General features: G+C 40.7%; 3 protein-coding genes across 5 annotated transcripts in view; 1 reads left to right on the forward strand and 2 right to left on the reverse strand.

Moving 5' to 3' along the window:
* LOC144061808 (cyclin-dependent kinase 16-like) lies at nucleotides 1-12736 on the reverse strand. The gene is made up of 17 exons (XM_077582608.1): nucleotides 12581-12736; nucleotides 10630-10800; nucleotides 9629-9775; nucleotides 8298-8416; nucleotides 8101-8229; nucleotides 7967-8023; nucleotides 6699-6813; nucleotides 6280-6374; nucleotides 6140-6202; nucleotides 5934-6057; nucleotides 5367-5487; nucleotides 5192-5289; nucleotides 5003-5108; nucleotides 4455-4497; nucleotides 4259-4349; nucleotides 3723-3788; nucleotides 1-2081 (listed from the first exon to the last, which is right to left on the reverse strand). The coding sequence occupies exons 2-17, from the start codon at nucleotides 10745-10747 to the stop codon at nucleotides 2044-2046; spliced, it is 1530 nt and encodes a 509-aa protein (XP_077438734.1). The 5' UTR covers nucleotides 10748-10800; nucleotides 12581-12736; the 3' UTR covers nucleotides 1-2043.
* rad51c (RAD51 paralog C) overlaps nucleotides 8443-16876 on the forward strand; it is a 10228-nt gene continuing 1794 nt past the window's right edge. Inside the window, exons 1-2 of one of the 3 annotated variants that reach the window (XM_077582643.1) lie at nucleotides 8443-8461; nucleotides 16432-16636. In XM_077582643.1, the coding sequence (XP_077438769.1) occupies nucleotides 16519-16636 (118 nt within the window). In that variant the 5' untranslated portion in view covers nucleotides 8443-8461; nucleotides 16432-16518. The other 2 variants (XM_077582634.1, XM_077582624.1) reach the window with 2 other exon arrangements.
* On the reverse strand, nucleotides 12805-15989 carry abt1 (activator of basal transcription 1). The gene is made up of 5 exons (XM_077582655.1): nucleotides 15905-15989; nucleotides 15019-15424; nucleotides 14383-14558; nucleotides 14125-14316; nucleotides 12805-13504 (listed from the first exon to the last, which is right to left on the reverse strand). The coding sequence occupies exons 2-5, from the start codon at nucleotides 15422-15424 to the stop codon at nucleotides 13301-13303; spliced, it is 978 nt and encodes a 325-aa protein (XP_077438781.1). The 5' UTR covers nucleotides 15905-15989; the 3' UTR covers nucleotides 12805-13300.

Here is a 16876-nt window from a genome sequence, read left to right on the forward strand (position 1 = left end):
TTGAGAATAAATAAAAACTTTTAATATTTGGTGGTGTAAATATATTGCGAGTACAACACGAGAAGAAGACGCTGGAAGAACGACGACGAGTCCCATCATGCATTGCGCTATATTGCAGAGAGCTTTGGTGTCATTTACCGAAGACGCAGAGAAAACAGAATCGGCTCTGAAAAACATGAAATCAAAAATCCTCGACAGGAGTAAAAATATGGCAGGAGACTGCAAAATAAAAGGTTTCCCTTCTTGTGCAAATGAAAAAAAGTTGGCCAACAATTCTGTTTTCTCTGCTTTTCTCAATAACAAATGAAAATGTAAACTCAGCCAACAATACTACATTCAACAGTCACATGATCAAGTTGGCTCAGCCCATGTGGCATTCACATTTCGTGTGTGAAGTCAAATCTTTTTCAGCATGAGCGAAAGTATTCCTTCTGATCAGCACCGATGAAACACAGCCCATTTCCTGAAGCTACAAGTCCATATAAATAACCGTAATCATAACATTAGAAACACAGCAATCTAGTGTTGGTGTCGGACATTCTGCGAGCTGATTGGACCGTTTGAGAGACAGAGACAGAGTTGACTTGCTGACACCAGCCAATCGGGGACGTGTGATGGCGTTAAAATTAAAATGCCTTGGAGTCGGTTAATTAGGGACGCCTAATTAAGATTCTGGAAGAGGATTGGGCAAAGTATATACAGTACAAGGTAGTTCTTCATTCCGGCCTACAAGCATTTACATAAATCAACAGTCCAAAAATATTCATTTTATACATTTAATTCTTACTAAAATCTATTTACTCATTTTTTTATCTCAGTAAATCAGATATTTATTGCTGACAATATAATATTAGTTAATTGTACATATACACTTTACATTTTTTTTACTTCATTTAATAATTGGTGAATTCATAGCATTGACATGAACTGTGAATAATAAAATGAAAAAAAATGAGAATGAATTGGTAGTTTTCTTATTAAAATAAACTATTTTACATACACTTTAACATGTGGCTCTTGAACACAAAAATTTGCCCAGCCCTCATCAAGAAGCTTAAACGGCAACTCTAAATTCAAACCTGTTCACGCCGCAGCCACGTGGGATCTTCAGTGTTCGCATTATGCCAAAAGTGACACTTCCATGTCTTGTGTCGGGAATGCCTGCCCACCCATTATGTGAGGTTTGAATACAAGTGGCCAATTGGATGCATGTGATTTGGGCACGTGCTCCACTAAAGTATGTAATAAGTGGTTAAATACCAAATCAGTTTTTTTGTTTTTGTTTTTTAAACAAGGTTTTCCAAGTTAATTGATAAAATGACTCATTTTGATCATGCATGTTCCATGTTCATGATCATGTGGAACATTTTGCATGTTACCCAGAAACTGCCGTCTAATGGCTTTCTGTTAGAAGTTGTGGCACACGAAGGAAAAATTGCCAGAATTAAAGATTAGCATGGAAACTTTGACAGGGTTGTTGCCTGAGACATTTTGTGTTAATGTGGTTTGTTCAGCCATATGGACACCTAATAAAACGTGCCCTTTGAGCTAAAACCTTTTTCTCGTGATATGTCCTAAGCCAAATATCCACTGAAGACAAATCAAACTGGGTTTGTCCACACTTTGTTGGATTTGCGGCTGGCGGTGTGAACTTTAGTTGCCGTGATGACAGAAGCCAAGCGCACCAAAGAGTGCTTTTAGGCGTCCCTAATGAACTGGACAGACAAGCGTATCATGAGATTATTTACAGTAATAAACACAAACGTTGCTCAACAGTCGCACGCACAAACATGACTTCCGGAAGAACGCATCATTTCCCGTTACTCTTCCTGTGCAAACAATTCCGCTCCAGCCGTGGCCAATCACTCCAACACCATATGATGTCATCAATGAGGCAACCGGAGCCTTAAACTGACCTCAGAGCAGATGTGATGTTCATAAAAATGGAAGACGACCTGTTGCCATGGAAACAATGTCCTGTCTCCCGATTGGTGGTTCATTCACTGTGGCGTCTGCATGCAAACCTTTGCGTCACCGACCATGTCAGAAGAGGAGACTCCGCCTCCTGCTCAGATTGTTTACTGTTGGAAGCGGGGGGGAAAAAACACGACTTGAATTCCTTCATTTCAATAGAGAAACGTCTTAACAGCATGTGAAAGTGGAGTCATTTATGTAACTTGGCGTTGTGTACTAGGGATGTAACGATAACGGCAATATCGTGATATTGCGATATTAAAATTGCCACAATATCGTCGTCGTCATGTCACGATATTAAAAGCAGCACATCTGTTCAAAAATGTGTGCAGTTCTAGCACCCTCTGGTGGCTAGTTTTTTTTGTGCAGTTTAATTTTCACAAGGCATGTTTTAGCCTTTCTATGTTTAAAATCCACGCTAATGGTCAGATGAAGGGGAACGTAATACGGCAGAGTAAGGGTTGAGGAAGACTGATTTTTAAGGCATATATTTCCCCAACATTTTGCTCAAACTCAAGGTTTAGGCTTTTAGATGTAGAAGTGAGGTTCCACAGTATATAGAGATAAAGTAAGTCGATATTTTTAACCAAAACTCGGCAACGATATTTTGACGATATTCTACAGAAAGAAAAAAAATCTTGTAAATCTGCACTCGCTTCACAGAATAATTATTAACAGCGTTTTTGAACAGCTCTTTGTTTATATTTTAATATGCTCAATAAATTTTCTTTCAACAATATTTTATGGCAACATTTAACAATGAAAGCTTTATTATTATTTCCAAGCTATATGAGGTGTTTTCATTGATTTTCCTAAATCTTTGACAGTTAAATGTATTTTATTATTTCATAATAACAGATCTGGTCAATGATTAATGGACTACTTTTTATATAGCGCCTTTAACTACACCATATTGTGTCCAAAGTGCTTTGCCTCACATTCACCCATTTACATCATCACATTTTAATCTGCACTAAGTACTGGTGCACCACAGCCAATTACTAGCTATGATGCGCAGTACAAGAGTGTAGAAACTGAATATTAAGCCAATATGGATTGGAACATCCGGTCAACTTTTATTGGCTTGCATAACGGTGGCGTTTGTGAGGCATTGCCAATGTTGACTTGCTTTGTCAATGACAGTGTGTGTTAGCTCAATGCAGTGAGGCTTTTCTGATTGTTTTCGGCTGCTTTACTTATCTTATCTTTAGCGGTAGTCGTACTTGTGGAGTCTCTAAGTCACGTAATCCTCCATATGCTCCGTGTTGGAACAGAAGTGCTTTTCACGGCGAGCGTTTTTCGGCACACGTTACGATATTATTTTGGTCTTGTCAACCCCAAATAATTTCCAGGCTAGCGACGTGGACTTAAGTCTGGCTAAGTTTATTAGTCACTAATACGAGACTTAAATTCCATGTTGTCCCTTGTAAACACTTCTCCCGTTTTCCTCACGGCTGGCGCCACCGAGTCACGTGATTGAATCCTGCCCGCTGATTTGCAGAATGAACACGTATCACTTCCTCCTCTTCCGTCTATGCACGCTGATTCGCCAAATGACAACTTTCATCACTTTCTCCTACTTTTCAGCCAATCGAATGAGTTGTTTCCCCCCCCCCCCATTTAGCGATAGTATTAAAACTCAATAATGTCAAATTGGACATCGTGAAAGCCAAGTTGACGATAATACCGATGACGATGATTATCGCCCACCCCTAATAAGGGCTACATGTACCATACGTGTGTGTTACCTTGATCTGTTGATCTCACTGTTTCTCGTTCCAGTTGAATCTCCGGCAGAGAAAAGATGGACGTCGCTGGAATTAAACATTAGAGTGAGACATCCTCGCTTCACTTGTGTATCACTGTTACTATTATTGGGCACTGCAGTTGTCACTAGGCATGGGCCAATTACTGGTTTGATGGTTTACCGTGACCTTAAAAAGTCAAGGTTTCAAATTATCGCTAATGTTGGCTGTCACCAGTAATGAGTATTTTTCCTTTTTTGAGGGTACTCCAAACAGGAAAAGTCTCATTTCTGCAATATGATTGGCTGCTTGCAGAAATCAATAAACAAGCCGTCTGTTTGAAGATAACGGGAGAGGCCAGCAACTTTTTTTTTCTCTCCTCCTCCACTGAACAGAGAGGGGCAGGGTGAGCAGTTGCGCACAGGAGGAGGAGGAGGAGGGACGAAGATGAGAGCATACACGGATGCCTTTTCAGTGTGTACTAGTTAGCCCCAAGGACAAAATGCATTAGCAGTATTAGCATAGCGTGTACTACTTACTGTCAGGAAGTGCACACACTCTGTTTCCAAGGTTACTGAAGTAGCAATGAGTCATAGCCTCAGCTGCTGAAGTCCTTTTCTTTCCTTCAAACTAGACAAGCACAATAATAGCACAACATGAACGCACTCATATATTGTAACGCACAAATACAATTTGTATGATCGTTTTGTGTGCGCGCATAAAGCGTTCACGGACCTGCAAGAACTTTGACAACAATTGGACGCCATTGCTGTTGAGCCTAAAAACAAAACACACTCAGTTATAATCATGCTGTTTAAATGTATTGTGCACATTTGTGATGTTTTCAACACACAACACTTACTGATGGAAGTTGTGTAGTCATAATCAGGGCTGGACTGGCCATATGGCATAAAGGGCAGATGCCCGGTGGGCCAGTGTCTTTTGGGGCCGATAGGGTGCTATTCAATTATTATTTTCCTCCATTTCATCCCGAGAGACCAGCCCACAAATCCAGTCACAATATAGAGAACAAACTGAACCAATAAAAATCAGTGCTAGAGCTACGTTATGTGGTAGCCAAGGGTGGTCAGGAATCGGTCTGAGCCAGCAGGGCTAAGTCAAAATGCCAGGGCCGAATATTTGTGCCAGTCCAGCCCTGGTCATAATAGTATTTACATTGACTTACGAGTGCCCCAAATTTGGAGTTTTTCATGTTACAAACCATCGATCGGCGGATTATTTTTTTTTTTTTAATGCAGTTGTGTATGAGGTAGTGGTGTTACCGGGGTGTGTGATCGCCAAGGTTCTCCGGGGGGTACTGAGGATAATTTGCTGCCACAAATTCCTCGTTGGAACCGATTCCTGGCCAGCTCTCTTCAGTTGGCGTTCCTGTGAGCGTGAGGACACACACACGCACACGTTGTCAACATGTGTGTCACATCTGATAAACATATCAAAAGTTTGATTCTCACCCAACAATTTAAAGATGAAGTGAAGCTCCTCCTCCACTGTAGAACCAGGAAACAATGGCCGACCTGTTGTCATCTCGTACAAGATACACCCTACACCCCTACAAACACAGTACACACACAGGTGAGCGAAAGGTCCACACAGATAAGAGGCACGTGTGTTGTCATGATAACGAACCACATGTCAATGTGTGTGGAGTAGTCGGTGCTGCCCAGCAGGATGTCTGGTGGGCGGTACCAAAGGGTTACCACCTCGTTTGAATACGTCTTGGTCGGGATCGACTTGGCCCGGGCCAGACCTGCAACATCAAATCACACGGAGAACTCGAACCACGCGGACAAGGAATAGAAGCACAAACAGAACTACAAGAACCACATGGACAATCATACGCAGGACCACTAGAACCACATGGACAACCAATACAACTACTGTGGTGAACTTTACAACCACATAGGGAATCTACTAGAGGCCCATGAACAAAACCTAGACTACTAGAACAACCTCAAGAACTACACAGGGAACGATTAGAGGAACAAAGACAACCATTAAAATGATTTGGGAAACCACACAGACCAGCTAGAACCAGAATCCTTATCAATACCCACTAAAATGACAAGGAGAACTACTATAACCATATGGGCAAAGACTTCAACCACACGGAGAACCTCCATGGAACACCATATTGAAAACCGATAAAAGCTCATGTAAACGCACACAGAAAGTCAAGGACGAAGCCTTGCTCACCAAAGTCAGCCAGTTTGAGTTCTCCTCGCTCGTTGATGAGCAGGTTTTGGGGCTTGAGGTCTCGATGGAGAACTTTCCGGCGATGACAGTAGGCCAAACCTCGCAGTAACTGAAAGAGGAAAAGCTGGCAAGACAAAAAATACAGATCAGTCACGTCAACACTTCCACGGGTTTAAAGTGTACTCATGTGTAAGAGGATGACGCACTTGGACATTGTGCATGTGGATGACGTTGCCGCAGTCGTCCAGGTACTGTTTCAAATCTTTGTCCTAAAAACACACAAATTGGCTCGTTGAGGCATGTGACCACGTGGAAATATTCGCACAAATTTGTGTTTGTGTCTTACCAGGTACTCAAAGACCAGTGTGAGGGACTTCTGTGTGTGGATGATGTCATGAAGCGTCACGATGTTGGCATGTTTCAGGTCCTTCAGCAGAGACACTGACGCAAACAAACAGCAAGTGTCACTGAAGGTTTTTTTTCCCCAAAATGTTTTTTTTTTTTTATATATTTCATAGTGCATATTTGGTGAGCCTCAAGTGAAGGTGTCTTGCTTGTACAGAATACAATCATCGATGTGACATAGGTTCTTGACTCGAATGGTGTTGATGCTTTATGATAGCTTCCATTTTAAGTGCTTTGCCACCATTTTGTGGCATCTATACGCAATTACAAACCCCTTTTAGGGAGGGGGGTCATTTATTGGCAGATTTGATTCAAATTAGAAATCTGAATTTTTTGTTTGTTTGAACAATGTGAATACACCTTCTCTGATAGCTGTACACGGAGCTCCTTCTTCATGCTCCAGACGAATTTCCTTCAAAGCCACCAAGTTGTCTGTCAGCTTACTACGGCCTTTGTACACAGTCGCATAGGTGCCCTAGACACACATCAAAGACAGATATGGCATAGAGAGACATGCACGCTGATAAGTGAGACATGTAGGGATGCACGATAATTATCGGATCGATATTGGGGGGGCGACATAATTTTTAGACATGTCTGCCGTACGAAGCAATGTATGCAGCCGAGCCGAGCAGTCGTTTAGCTAAGTAGCTGATGCTAGTCAGGATAAGTGGTTCCGAAAATGGATGGATAGTAAACGCTACCAAGTTCAGCTACTGTAAGGTGAGTCATATTTTTTATCTTATGTTTTTATTGCGGTCCGAATGTCTACAAAATGGCCAGTAGCCATTAACTAAAATGCTTGGGGTCCTGTGTTTAGTTTAAAATATGTGCGTGCAATGTGCACTGTTGAAACGTCACTAGTGCTACGTAAATCATTTTGTGACTGATGTATTTGTTGAAACATTAATAAATACTAGCGGGAGTTGCAACAAAACGCAGGTTATTGTATTACCAGTAACAATTACTGATAAGCATAAGAGCTTGACAACTTTGTCATCCTCCGACCCCGCTATATTAGTAAGAAGCGGGATTTACATTTTTTAGGGGAATTGGCGGATCATGATTTCAGACCAAGCAGTTATATATTTTTTTTAAATTTAAAAACAAAACATTAAATGTGTATTCTTTTAATTACTATTATCTGTACTGATGATTTATCACACCATGTAATATTTTCAACTTAAGTCAAATTTATGAGGCTTAACAATTAGTCATCTAAACAAAACAAGCAAAGTTATAATAAAAATATGACCATTACGTACCAGTTGCTAAAAGGGTAACTTGTTTTTACATAGTTGCAAGACAGTGCAAACCTGATTGCTGTTACCGTGTGTTCTATGCTGTCTTGTGGATGTTACAAACTCCTATCGTGAAATGTATTTCAAAATAAAAGTCCCAAATTGATTATTTCATTTTAGTCAAACCAGATAATTCATAAAATGGGCATCATCTGACAAATGTATCCTTCAATGACCCTTTATTATTTTAAGCTGTAACAACATATATTTGTAGTTCCCCCCAAAAAACAAAGAAAAAAATTATCGGTTATCTGTATCAGGAAGTTATCGGTATCGGTGGAAAAAAACAGTTATTGTGCATCCCTACAGACATGTAGTAGTTCTGACCTCTCCCAGTTTGTCTAGTTTGACGTAAGTCTCCAGTTTGCCGAAGCCAATCTCTGACTGCACATAAAAAGGACACAGGAGGATTAACGACCACAAACACAAATATCCACGGTCACACAACATAACAGACATACCAGAGAGACCCTCCGCAGTCGTCTGCTAATTGGCTGTTCAAAAAGAGCTGGACCAATCACGTTGCATTTCTCCAGGTAGCCGTCTGGAAGACGGATGTCCGCAGGCAATGACAAACGTTTGTTGATGTCCTGAGGAAGGCACAAAGAAACAGACAGATAGTCAGTGTGTACATGTGTGTATTCATGTTGGGACTCACCTCAGTGGATATCTTCTTGGTCCTCAGTCGAACTCGGACTGGACTCTGGACGTCGTCCGAAGAGGACGTGGGCTCATTTTCACCGTCAGAACTCATCTTGACATCCTCGTGTACGATCTCTGCTTGAAATACGGGATGACAGGAAGGAGTGTTGAGAAGACACGGTGAGGAAGTGAGACAGGGCTGGGAGATTTATGCATTTTATTGATTCATTTATTTGTCAGGTCAATATTTTTTAGCGGCTTCAGTAATTCAAAGCACGTAGCCGCTAGCATACACTGCTTTACACTAACAACAGGGAGGAGCTCGTTTCCAAAAGCAGTCAGTGTTGCCAACTTAGCAATTTGGTCACTACACTTATAAAGGAAAGTCAAGCCAAAAATGTTCTTTGCAATATGTTCTATGCTATTGAATTGGATTGACGTCAAAGTGCCCTCGGGCTTGCATTGCGACCGTCAGGTGACCAAACACAGAATACAGGGCAGCCGTGACTTACACTTTGACAACTACAGGTGCCCGTCAAAAAATTTGAATATCCTCAAAAAGTTGAATAATTTCCGTAATTCCATTCAAAAAGTCATTTTCCTCTCGGTAGTACTGTATTAGAGAGGAAAACGTGGGCCACCAGACCCAAAAACTAAGAGCAGACAGCAAGCATCAATAAAGCCTGGGCTTCCGGGACCCTCAGGCAATGCCACGGCACATCGAGGCAGTGGTTAAGGCAAAGTAAATCCAACCAACTATTGAAGATTGACATATTGTTTTGAAAATACCATCCATCCAGCGTTTTTTTCATGCAAAAGACTGGGAAGTATGCATGGTGAATTTTTGGAAATCCTGTTTTACTGGGTTTTAATGGCTAGAAGCCCAAATTATGCAAAAATAAACAAACAAATACTTGAAATCATTTAAGTTGTGGGCCCTGAATCTATAATCTATGAAAATGTGACTTTTTGAATGGAATTACAGAAATTATTCAACTTTTTGAGGATATTCAATTTTTTTGATGAGCACCTGTATTCTGACACCTCAAGTGATTATTTTTGCAGTGACTTTAATTTAAAGAAATAGATAATATTAACATAACATAACATTTTAAATATTTATTTAAGTAAAGTGCTGACCTAATAATGCTTTGCAAGAAAATATGTTTTTGTTTTGTTTTTTACTGCTGGGGGGAACAAAAAACCTTTTTAGCCTAAAGAGAATGGAGAAATATTTAATTGTAATTAGATTTTTCTATAAACAAAGGGAAAAAATATAAGATATTTTTTGGGGGATTAAACAAAGAAAGATTAATCCAACCCTAACGCTGCATGCGGAAGTCCTACCCAGTCTGCTGCTGTGGTTCAAGTATGAGCTCAGACTGCGTCCTAGACCTCGAGGCCGGCGGCTGTACGACTGGAAAAGAGACTGAACTGATGAGGACGACCCTCTGACTTTCACTCCACCTGATGTAGGACGAAGCGTACCGGCCTCTGAGAGGTCAAAACAAAAAAAAGAATAGACTTTGTCATTGTATGGTGCAAATACAATAAAATTGTGGTGCAACGTCATGTTTGTGTGCTAAAAAATACAAAACTAGAATAGAAACATAAATAATATAAAAATATAGATATTAAACTTCACTAAATTATGCAGTGCAAATAGCAGTAAGGCACAGTGGAATAATGTTGTGTGTACAGTTAGCTGTAAAAGCTAGAAAAAAAAGGAGCAGAAATGTGGCATAAGTGTTGGTGTTATTTTGAGTTGTTGCTGGTTTATTAACTTATTCACTGCCATTGACGGCTTTAGACGTCACAAATTCATTTGAACTATTTCTATTAGTTTAACAGTTTTTTCCACTTTTGTTAAGAGTATGAAAACCTTGAATTTTTTTGGGGTACATTTAGAGCAGATATAAAATTTGTGATTTATAGTGAAGTCATGAGATTAATTACGATTAAAAAAATGAATTGCCTTACGCCCCTAATTTTTACAAATCTTTTCTTAAAAAAAAAAAAAATTCATTATTTTATTTTTTTTAATCTTTTTTTTTTTAAAGAAAAGATTATTAAAAATTAGCGGCGTCAGGCGATTACAATTTTTTATCATAATTAATTGCATGACTTCGCTAGTTACCTCACGATTAATCACAAATGTTATATCTGTTCTAATACAATAAAAACATTCTAGGTTTTCATACTCTTGTTAACAAAAGTGGGAAAAGTGTTAAACTAATAGAAATAGTTCAAATGAATTTGTGACGTCTATAGCCGTCAATGGCAGTGAATGAGTTAAGGAAGCAAATAGTTCTGGTTAAAGTGTACAGCAAGTTACAAGCAATTTTTACCCGAGTCACTGTGAGATGTGTTTTCTTGGTGGTCGCTTAGCGTCCGATCTCCTCCCCCAGCCCCTCCCCTCCCCAGGGTGAGTGACAGCTGTCGTTTGATCTTCCTCATCCTCTCCATGAGGGGGGGCCGCGAAGCTGAGGGGGGTGGGGCAGCCAGCGTGGACGACGCACCTGCACACATCAAGTCTGACATTTTAGCGTGATAATGTGCAGATTTGTGAATGCAGTACTAACAATTATACGTAAACACAGACCCAGTTCAGCCTCCTGATACCAAATAAGCGATATAGTGAACTAAATAGCACACTCGTCAGTGAAATGAAAAATAGTTTTGGAACACTGGTTGGGCGCGCTGTTAATTACTGCATCGCAAAAACATAAGCGACCTGCAGATCTCAGGTAAAGGTACATTTTTGTGACTTGGTAAAGATCATTTCAACCACTGGAAAGTTCATGTTTTAGACTTATTTGATGTGTGCACTGCACTGGGAGCGAGGTGCGACAGCGAGACGTGAGGAAGAGTCAGGTAGGAACTACGAACCATTCTTCAGTGAGTGGTCAAGGGGCTCAGAAGCAGGTTCTGAATGAAGCGCAGTGCTTTGAATGGGGCTATTTAGTGCTGACAATACATACCATAATGAAATGTCTTTAATCTCTTTATAATGCACCGTAGTTTCATGTAATATGTTGCATTACATATCTAAAGTCAGTGTAACACTCAATTTAACACAGACACACTGGAAAGTGGAAATGTTCCTCTTTATTTAAAAAGTCAGTGACTAGAAAACGATTTTTGTCGGGCTGATCCCATGTTCTGTCTCTTCATTAGCTTCGCTGTACGCTAGCTAGCTTACAGTATCCTCTGTCCGTTATTGATATAGATATTGACAAAATAAATTTGTTAAAAGGTACAATTTTAGTCCATCTTTTACGCCTGTCTGAGTCATTATTTTCTGTCGGGAAATTGTAAAGGATGAACAGAGGTTTACAACGGCAATTACTCTTTTTGTCTTTGGGTGAACTTATTGGGAGCAATGGAATGGTGTTTTTTTTTCCAGCTTTCAAGCCGATAAATGCAGTGAGAGCAGTTAACATGACGCAAAGTGCACATATCGTTTTGTCACTTAAGGCTTAAAATCTTTTCACAATGTCTGCTAGCTTTAATTAAGGTGTACAGTTAAGGCATACACGTGTCTTTCAGCACCTTAGCTTTGAGAAGTACAATGACCGCTCCTTTATTTGGTAGCCTTTATTTTTAAAACAAAGACTCTCCACACATGCGCAGATGCGTTGAGCACTTATTACGACGTAGCTTACGTGCCACCGACATAATACATATTGAACAAATAAATTACATTTTGTTTTAAGATGTGGGCTTTCTAGAAATGTAATGCTGACAAATGAATGTTCACCCGTGTTGTGAAGTGTTGCTGTAATAGTTAATTTCGCGCCACAACTCAAAACCAGCGGAAACGGAAAATCTTCTTTCTGTATCGGCGTACGGGCGCAATGCCTCCTGGGATATATTCAATAATCTTGGCCCTTAGTGAGGTCTCTACTCTCTTCCTTTTCAAAATGCATAGTGGAAACATTACGGGGGTAATTTATGCTCAGGGCATATTCGCACAGCACTACAAAAGGGCTAACTCACTATATAATATTGGGAGTGATGTTAACCACAGCCAGCTTGTTGTTAGCTGTTAGCCAGCGACGGTGGCGTCTTACTTCCCGGTGCTTTCCTGGGACAAGACTATGCTGTTGTTTAGGAAGCGCCTACCGGGCTCGACGGGTTGTGGGGGCCCGTCTATTTGCTGCACCTCGAGTCTTCTAAATGGAGGCGGAGCGGCGTGAACCCCGAGTTGCTCGCCGCCGCTAAGCTAAACATCTTGCCCTCTTCCACCTTCTCATCCTCCCGGTACAGCTAACGTGAATACGGCGGTGCGTTACTCACCGGGAGGCCCGGTCCCGGCGTCGCCCGGCTTGTCTTTGGCTCGGTTCAGCGTGACAGTGTGGAGGATTTTTCCTGCTCCCAGTAATCTGCCGCCATGTTGCTCCTTCGCACATCAGTGACGTCACTCCCCCCTCCCGAGTCCCTATGTCTTGTGTGCGCGCGCATCGTCTTGTCTCCAGTGCTGTACTCCTAACAGTGAACTTTTTATAAATAAATTGAACAAAAAGCATTCATACACAACTTTAATCTAATCCATTATTTTGAGGGGAAAAAAATCATTACACATTTATGCAAACTGAGCTCTCGATCCAGCTCGAGCAAAAACTGTACCAATAGTAAACAAAGTTATACGACCATAGCAATGAGAAATCAGTGTATATGGCTTGAATAATTGTATCTTTGTTCTTCCTACTGCAGCTTGAATTTGTTTGTCAGTCAGAGAAAAAAATTAACAAGATCTTGTAGTCGGCCCAAATTGTAGAATATTAGGGGGTACACTAGTGTTACTACCCCTCATGCCAAATGACAAGCCATTTGAGCATTTACTCCATATACTTGCTATCCATCTTAAGGCTCATATACCAGGTCATTGTTTGTAGCTGGTAACTCAGCCAAACTAGCTAGTTAGCTTGTTAGCTTCAACACCATTATTAAATTACATGCTTAAACAATTGTTTGCTCTGTATATTTAATGTCACACCATTGTTCTTTCACCAGCTGCTAAGGCTGTTGGGAGTTAAAAATCTTGGCCAACAAGGAGACGTTTGATTGGCTCTTGAGCTGGTGGAGGCGGTTCTTGTCCTGTTGCTTCTGGTTGCTAGAGTCCAACATCGTCATTATTGTCTTTTTATTCTTCTTCTTTTTCTTTGTTTGGATCTCCTCCTCTGTCTGCCGTTGTGTGAAGTCCCACGTTCGCTCTTCCGCCTGACAACGACATAACGGCTTAAATATGTAGTGCATTATGGGTTGACTTGCAGTGAGAAAGAGATGGAAAGAGGGAGAAAGAGACACAGGAAAACATGAACAAAAGGCAAAAAGGGTAAAGAAAGATAGGGGTCAAAAGAAGAGGTGGAAAAAAGAATGGAAAGAACAGAAAGAGACAGAAAAGATGAGGAAAAAGGCCAGGGATAGACAGAAAGAGAGACAGTGGAGAAAGAATAAGTGAAAAAAAGAGAAAGCGAGGCAAAGACAGAGAGAAGGAGAGTGAAAGAAAAAGAGCAAAAGACAGCTATAGGGCAAAAGAAAGTGAGAGAGAAAAGAGATCAACCAAAACTGTTTGAATAAAGAGAAAAAGAGAGCAAAAGCAAGGAAGAAAATGAAAAAGCAAAAAAATAGTGGAAAAGAGACAAGAAATTAAGAGTGAAAAAACAAAGAAAAAGGAGAAAGAGGAAAACAAGAGAAACAAAGACTAAGAAAAAAGTAGCAGAGTTAAAGAGAGGATGAAAGAGAGAGAAAAGATCAAACCAAGGAAAGAGTGAAAAAAGAGAGAGACTGAGGTCAAGGGGAAAAGTGCGAGAGAGAATGCACACAAGCTGGTAACTCACGTGCTGCTGTCCGTCCGTCATCTTCCGCTTCTTGCTCTCTTTTTCCATGCGAGCGCTCTTGTCCACATTGTCCAGGTAGAAGTTAGTTTCGCGCTTGGCCTGCGACACTTCGGTGCGGAGGCGCTGATGGAGAACCATCTGCTCGTAAGCCAGACGCTCGCTCAGGTGCGTCCACTGGAACCTGTGCAGGTACTGCCGAGACAAAGACTTCCTGTTAGCTACAGATTAGCCAGGATGAATAGCGAGTGCTCACCGCACCTTGATGCACCACAGGTCGGACACGAAGGTCTGGCGTTTCCGCGTCGCCATGGGTGTGTTGTGAAGAGACGCCGCCACGCGCTTAGCCACGCGTTTGTCACGAAACTCCACCCAGCCCTCCGTGAAGTCGCTCCTCCTGGAGCCCGAGCGCTTCTTCTTCGCCTTCACCTGGCCATCTGCACCGCCGGCAACACAACACCATCAGATGAGGAAGACTACGACAACACTAAACACTTGGAAAAGAAATATGGAGCGGCTAGAGTAAAGTGAGCGAGAGGACTGAATGGGGCAGAAGATCCATTGAAGATCCTTCCGTTGAGCAATGTGAATTTGCTCCGCCAACAAAATGGACAAACTTAGGTGTTACAAAGCTGCAGTTGAATGTTTACATTCAACGCCAAAGTGAGTGACTTTGCTATAGTCGTGAGTTTACCATTTCAAATCCCTGCGTCCTCACACTGGTCAATGGATTGCAGTCACTCTGGCAACATAGCCATTAAAAGTTCTCAACACTGTGCTTTTGAATTCCTCTCTTTTTCAGTCGGGACAAGCTTTCGACAATGACGATGCATAAAAAAAATCTAACAAATAAACTCATATTAGTGGATAAACTCTTAATATATTCCTGAGCCATACCTTCAGGTTGCAGGAAGATTCGTCCAATCTCGCCGTAAACGGACAAAAGATTTCTCATATGTTTGGGTCGGAACCTGGGAGGGATGTGACCCAGGTACAGAATTCCTGGAACACACTTCCTGTCTGAGGAAGAGGAAGTCTTTGCCAACCCTTTTACAGTTAACTTTTTCCTCTTTTCTTCTTTTTGAGCTGAGAGCTTCCCATCCTCCTCCTCATCCTTCTCTTCTTCTTGAGTTGTAGTCTTCCTCTCCCCCTCCTCCTGTTCTTCTTCTTCAGTTGTAATCTTGTTATCATCATCCTCTTCAGATGTGGTCTTTTCCTCCTCCTCCTCCGGTTGAGCTGTCATCATCCTCCCTTCTTCTAAATCTAATTCAGCTGTCTCAGTCTTCTTCTTCCCATTACCCATCTTTATTTAGTAGAAATGAAAATATTTGATTAATACTAGGGCACGGCTCCACATCTATAGGGCATATACAATAGCTACTAGTGTAGTTTTCCTTATTATTGTGATAACTAATACTCTTAAGTTGTAACTACGTATACTTATAACGTATAACAAAAAACTATTGATGTAAACATGTCAACACACAAAAAATAGTAGTGTAAATTAAGCTCGTATAGTATCTTCTATTAGTTTTACACAACCATGAATATCACGGTAATATTTTGTTATGCGATGTGTGTAACAGTATGCAAGTAAAACGTTTTAAAGAAAAGGAAACGATGGGCACGATGAAGAAAAAGCAGATCGCATTTATGCTTATAAAATCATTGATTAACCATTTCTTTGTTAAATAATTGTACTGTAATGTCTTTGTAAGTGTTATTTTAGTTTGCTTTTTGTGTCAAAAAAATATAAAAATAGCAGAAATTGTAACAAACTCACCGTGACAACTACTCCCCTTCACGTGCAAACGCAGTCGCATGTTAGTGACGACAGCAAAGACAGCTCACTTTCGGTGCCATTTCACATTAAAAGTATGGCGACATCACGTTTGTACAGTTGACAATTCCTTTAAAAAATGTTATTCAAGACATTTAATTTTGATTATATATTTTCCATATTTACTCGTGATGTTGAAGTTTGTTTAGCTCAAACATGCTTTGGAAAAATTGGGGAAAACTGTAAAATTGACCCATACTTTTGCAGAATTTTTAAAAAGGTATTTTGAAGTATTTGTTTTAATTAAGTTTCGTACTGTTACTTGAAAATATGCTCGTAATGCAAACGGGCGTCAATGTTGCTTTTATTTTGAAGTTACGTGTGTTACAGGAAGTGAGTTGCTGTCACTGCTGTGTCGCCATGAACATGCGACGTTTTCTGCGCGGGAAGGTTTAATAGCATTCTTTGTACATTTATTTTGGACTAGGGCGTAATCCGGATAGTTGACTTTTTTGTTTATTTGTTGACAGGAGTGTGAGTCGAGGCATGCCAGGAACGGACGAATGTCGTAGTGGCGCATTCTGAACGCTAGAAGCTAACGTTTAGCTGCAAACAGGATGCAAAGACCGCTGTCCACTCTGCCCCTGAGTCCGCAGATCAAAGTCAAAGTTCTCAACGCAGGTTTTCAGATGCTCGATGACGTCATGCAAGTCAGCGCGCTCGAGCTTAGTCGAGGTACATGTTAGTACATTTTCGTTTGTTTGTGCTACTTTTATATGACTTAAGGTGTATTTTTCCTAACACAAAAAGGCCCCTTGTGCTTATAAAAAAAAAAGCATAACATGCCATTATTCAAAACAAGAATAACATTATTCTCAACAAATGACACCGATATTATGACATTACATCATATTATTGTCAACCTCACGACACTGGGACTAACAAAACAGAGATGTGGACTTAATCGAGTATGTC

Source organism: Vanacampus margaritifer, chromosome 1 (assembly GCF_051991255.1).
Source record: "Vanacampus margaritifer isolate UIUO_Vmar chromosome 1, RoL_Vmar_1.0, whole genome shotgun sequence".
Classification (NCBI taxonomy): domain Eukaryota; kingdom Metazoa; phylum Chordata; class Actinopteri; order Syngnathiformes; family Syngnathidae; genus Vanacampus; species Vanacampus margaritifer.

What these genes read in the sequence shown, in the direction of transcription:
- LOC144061808 (XM_077582608.1), bottom strand. Translation starts at nt 10,747, where the DNA reads ATGGAGAGGATGAGGAAGATCAAACGACAGCTGTCACTCACCCTGGGG. An exon ending in CACATCTCACAGTGACTCGG is followed by an intron (nt 9,776 to 10,629) that starts GTAAAAATTGCT and finishes TTGACCTCTCAG; the next exon opens with AGGCCGGTACGCTTCGTCCT. An exon ending in CTTCATCTTTAAATTGTTGG is followed by an intron (nt 5,109 to 5,191) that starts GTGAGAATCAAA and finishes TCACGCTCACAG; the next exon opens with GAACGCCAACTGAAGAGAGC.
- abt1 (XM_077582655.1), bottom strand. Translation starts at nt 15,424, where the DNA reads ATGGGTAATGGGAAGAAGAAGACTGAGACAGCTGAATTAGATTTAGAA. An exon ending in AATCTTCCTGCAACCTGAAG is followed by an intron (nt 14,559 to 15,018) that starts GTATGGCTCAGG and finishes CCGGCGGTGCAG; the next exon opens with ATGGCCAGGTGAAGGCGAAG. An exon ending in TGACGGACGGACAGCAGCAC is followed by an intron (nt 13,505 to 14,124) that starts GTGAGTTACCAG and finishes TGTCGTTGTCAG; the next exon opens with GCGGAAGAGCGAACGTGGGA.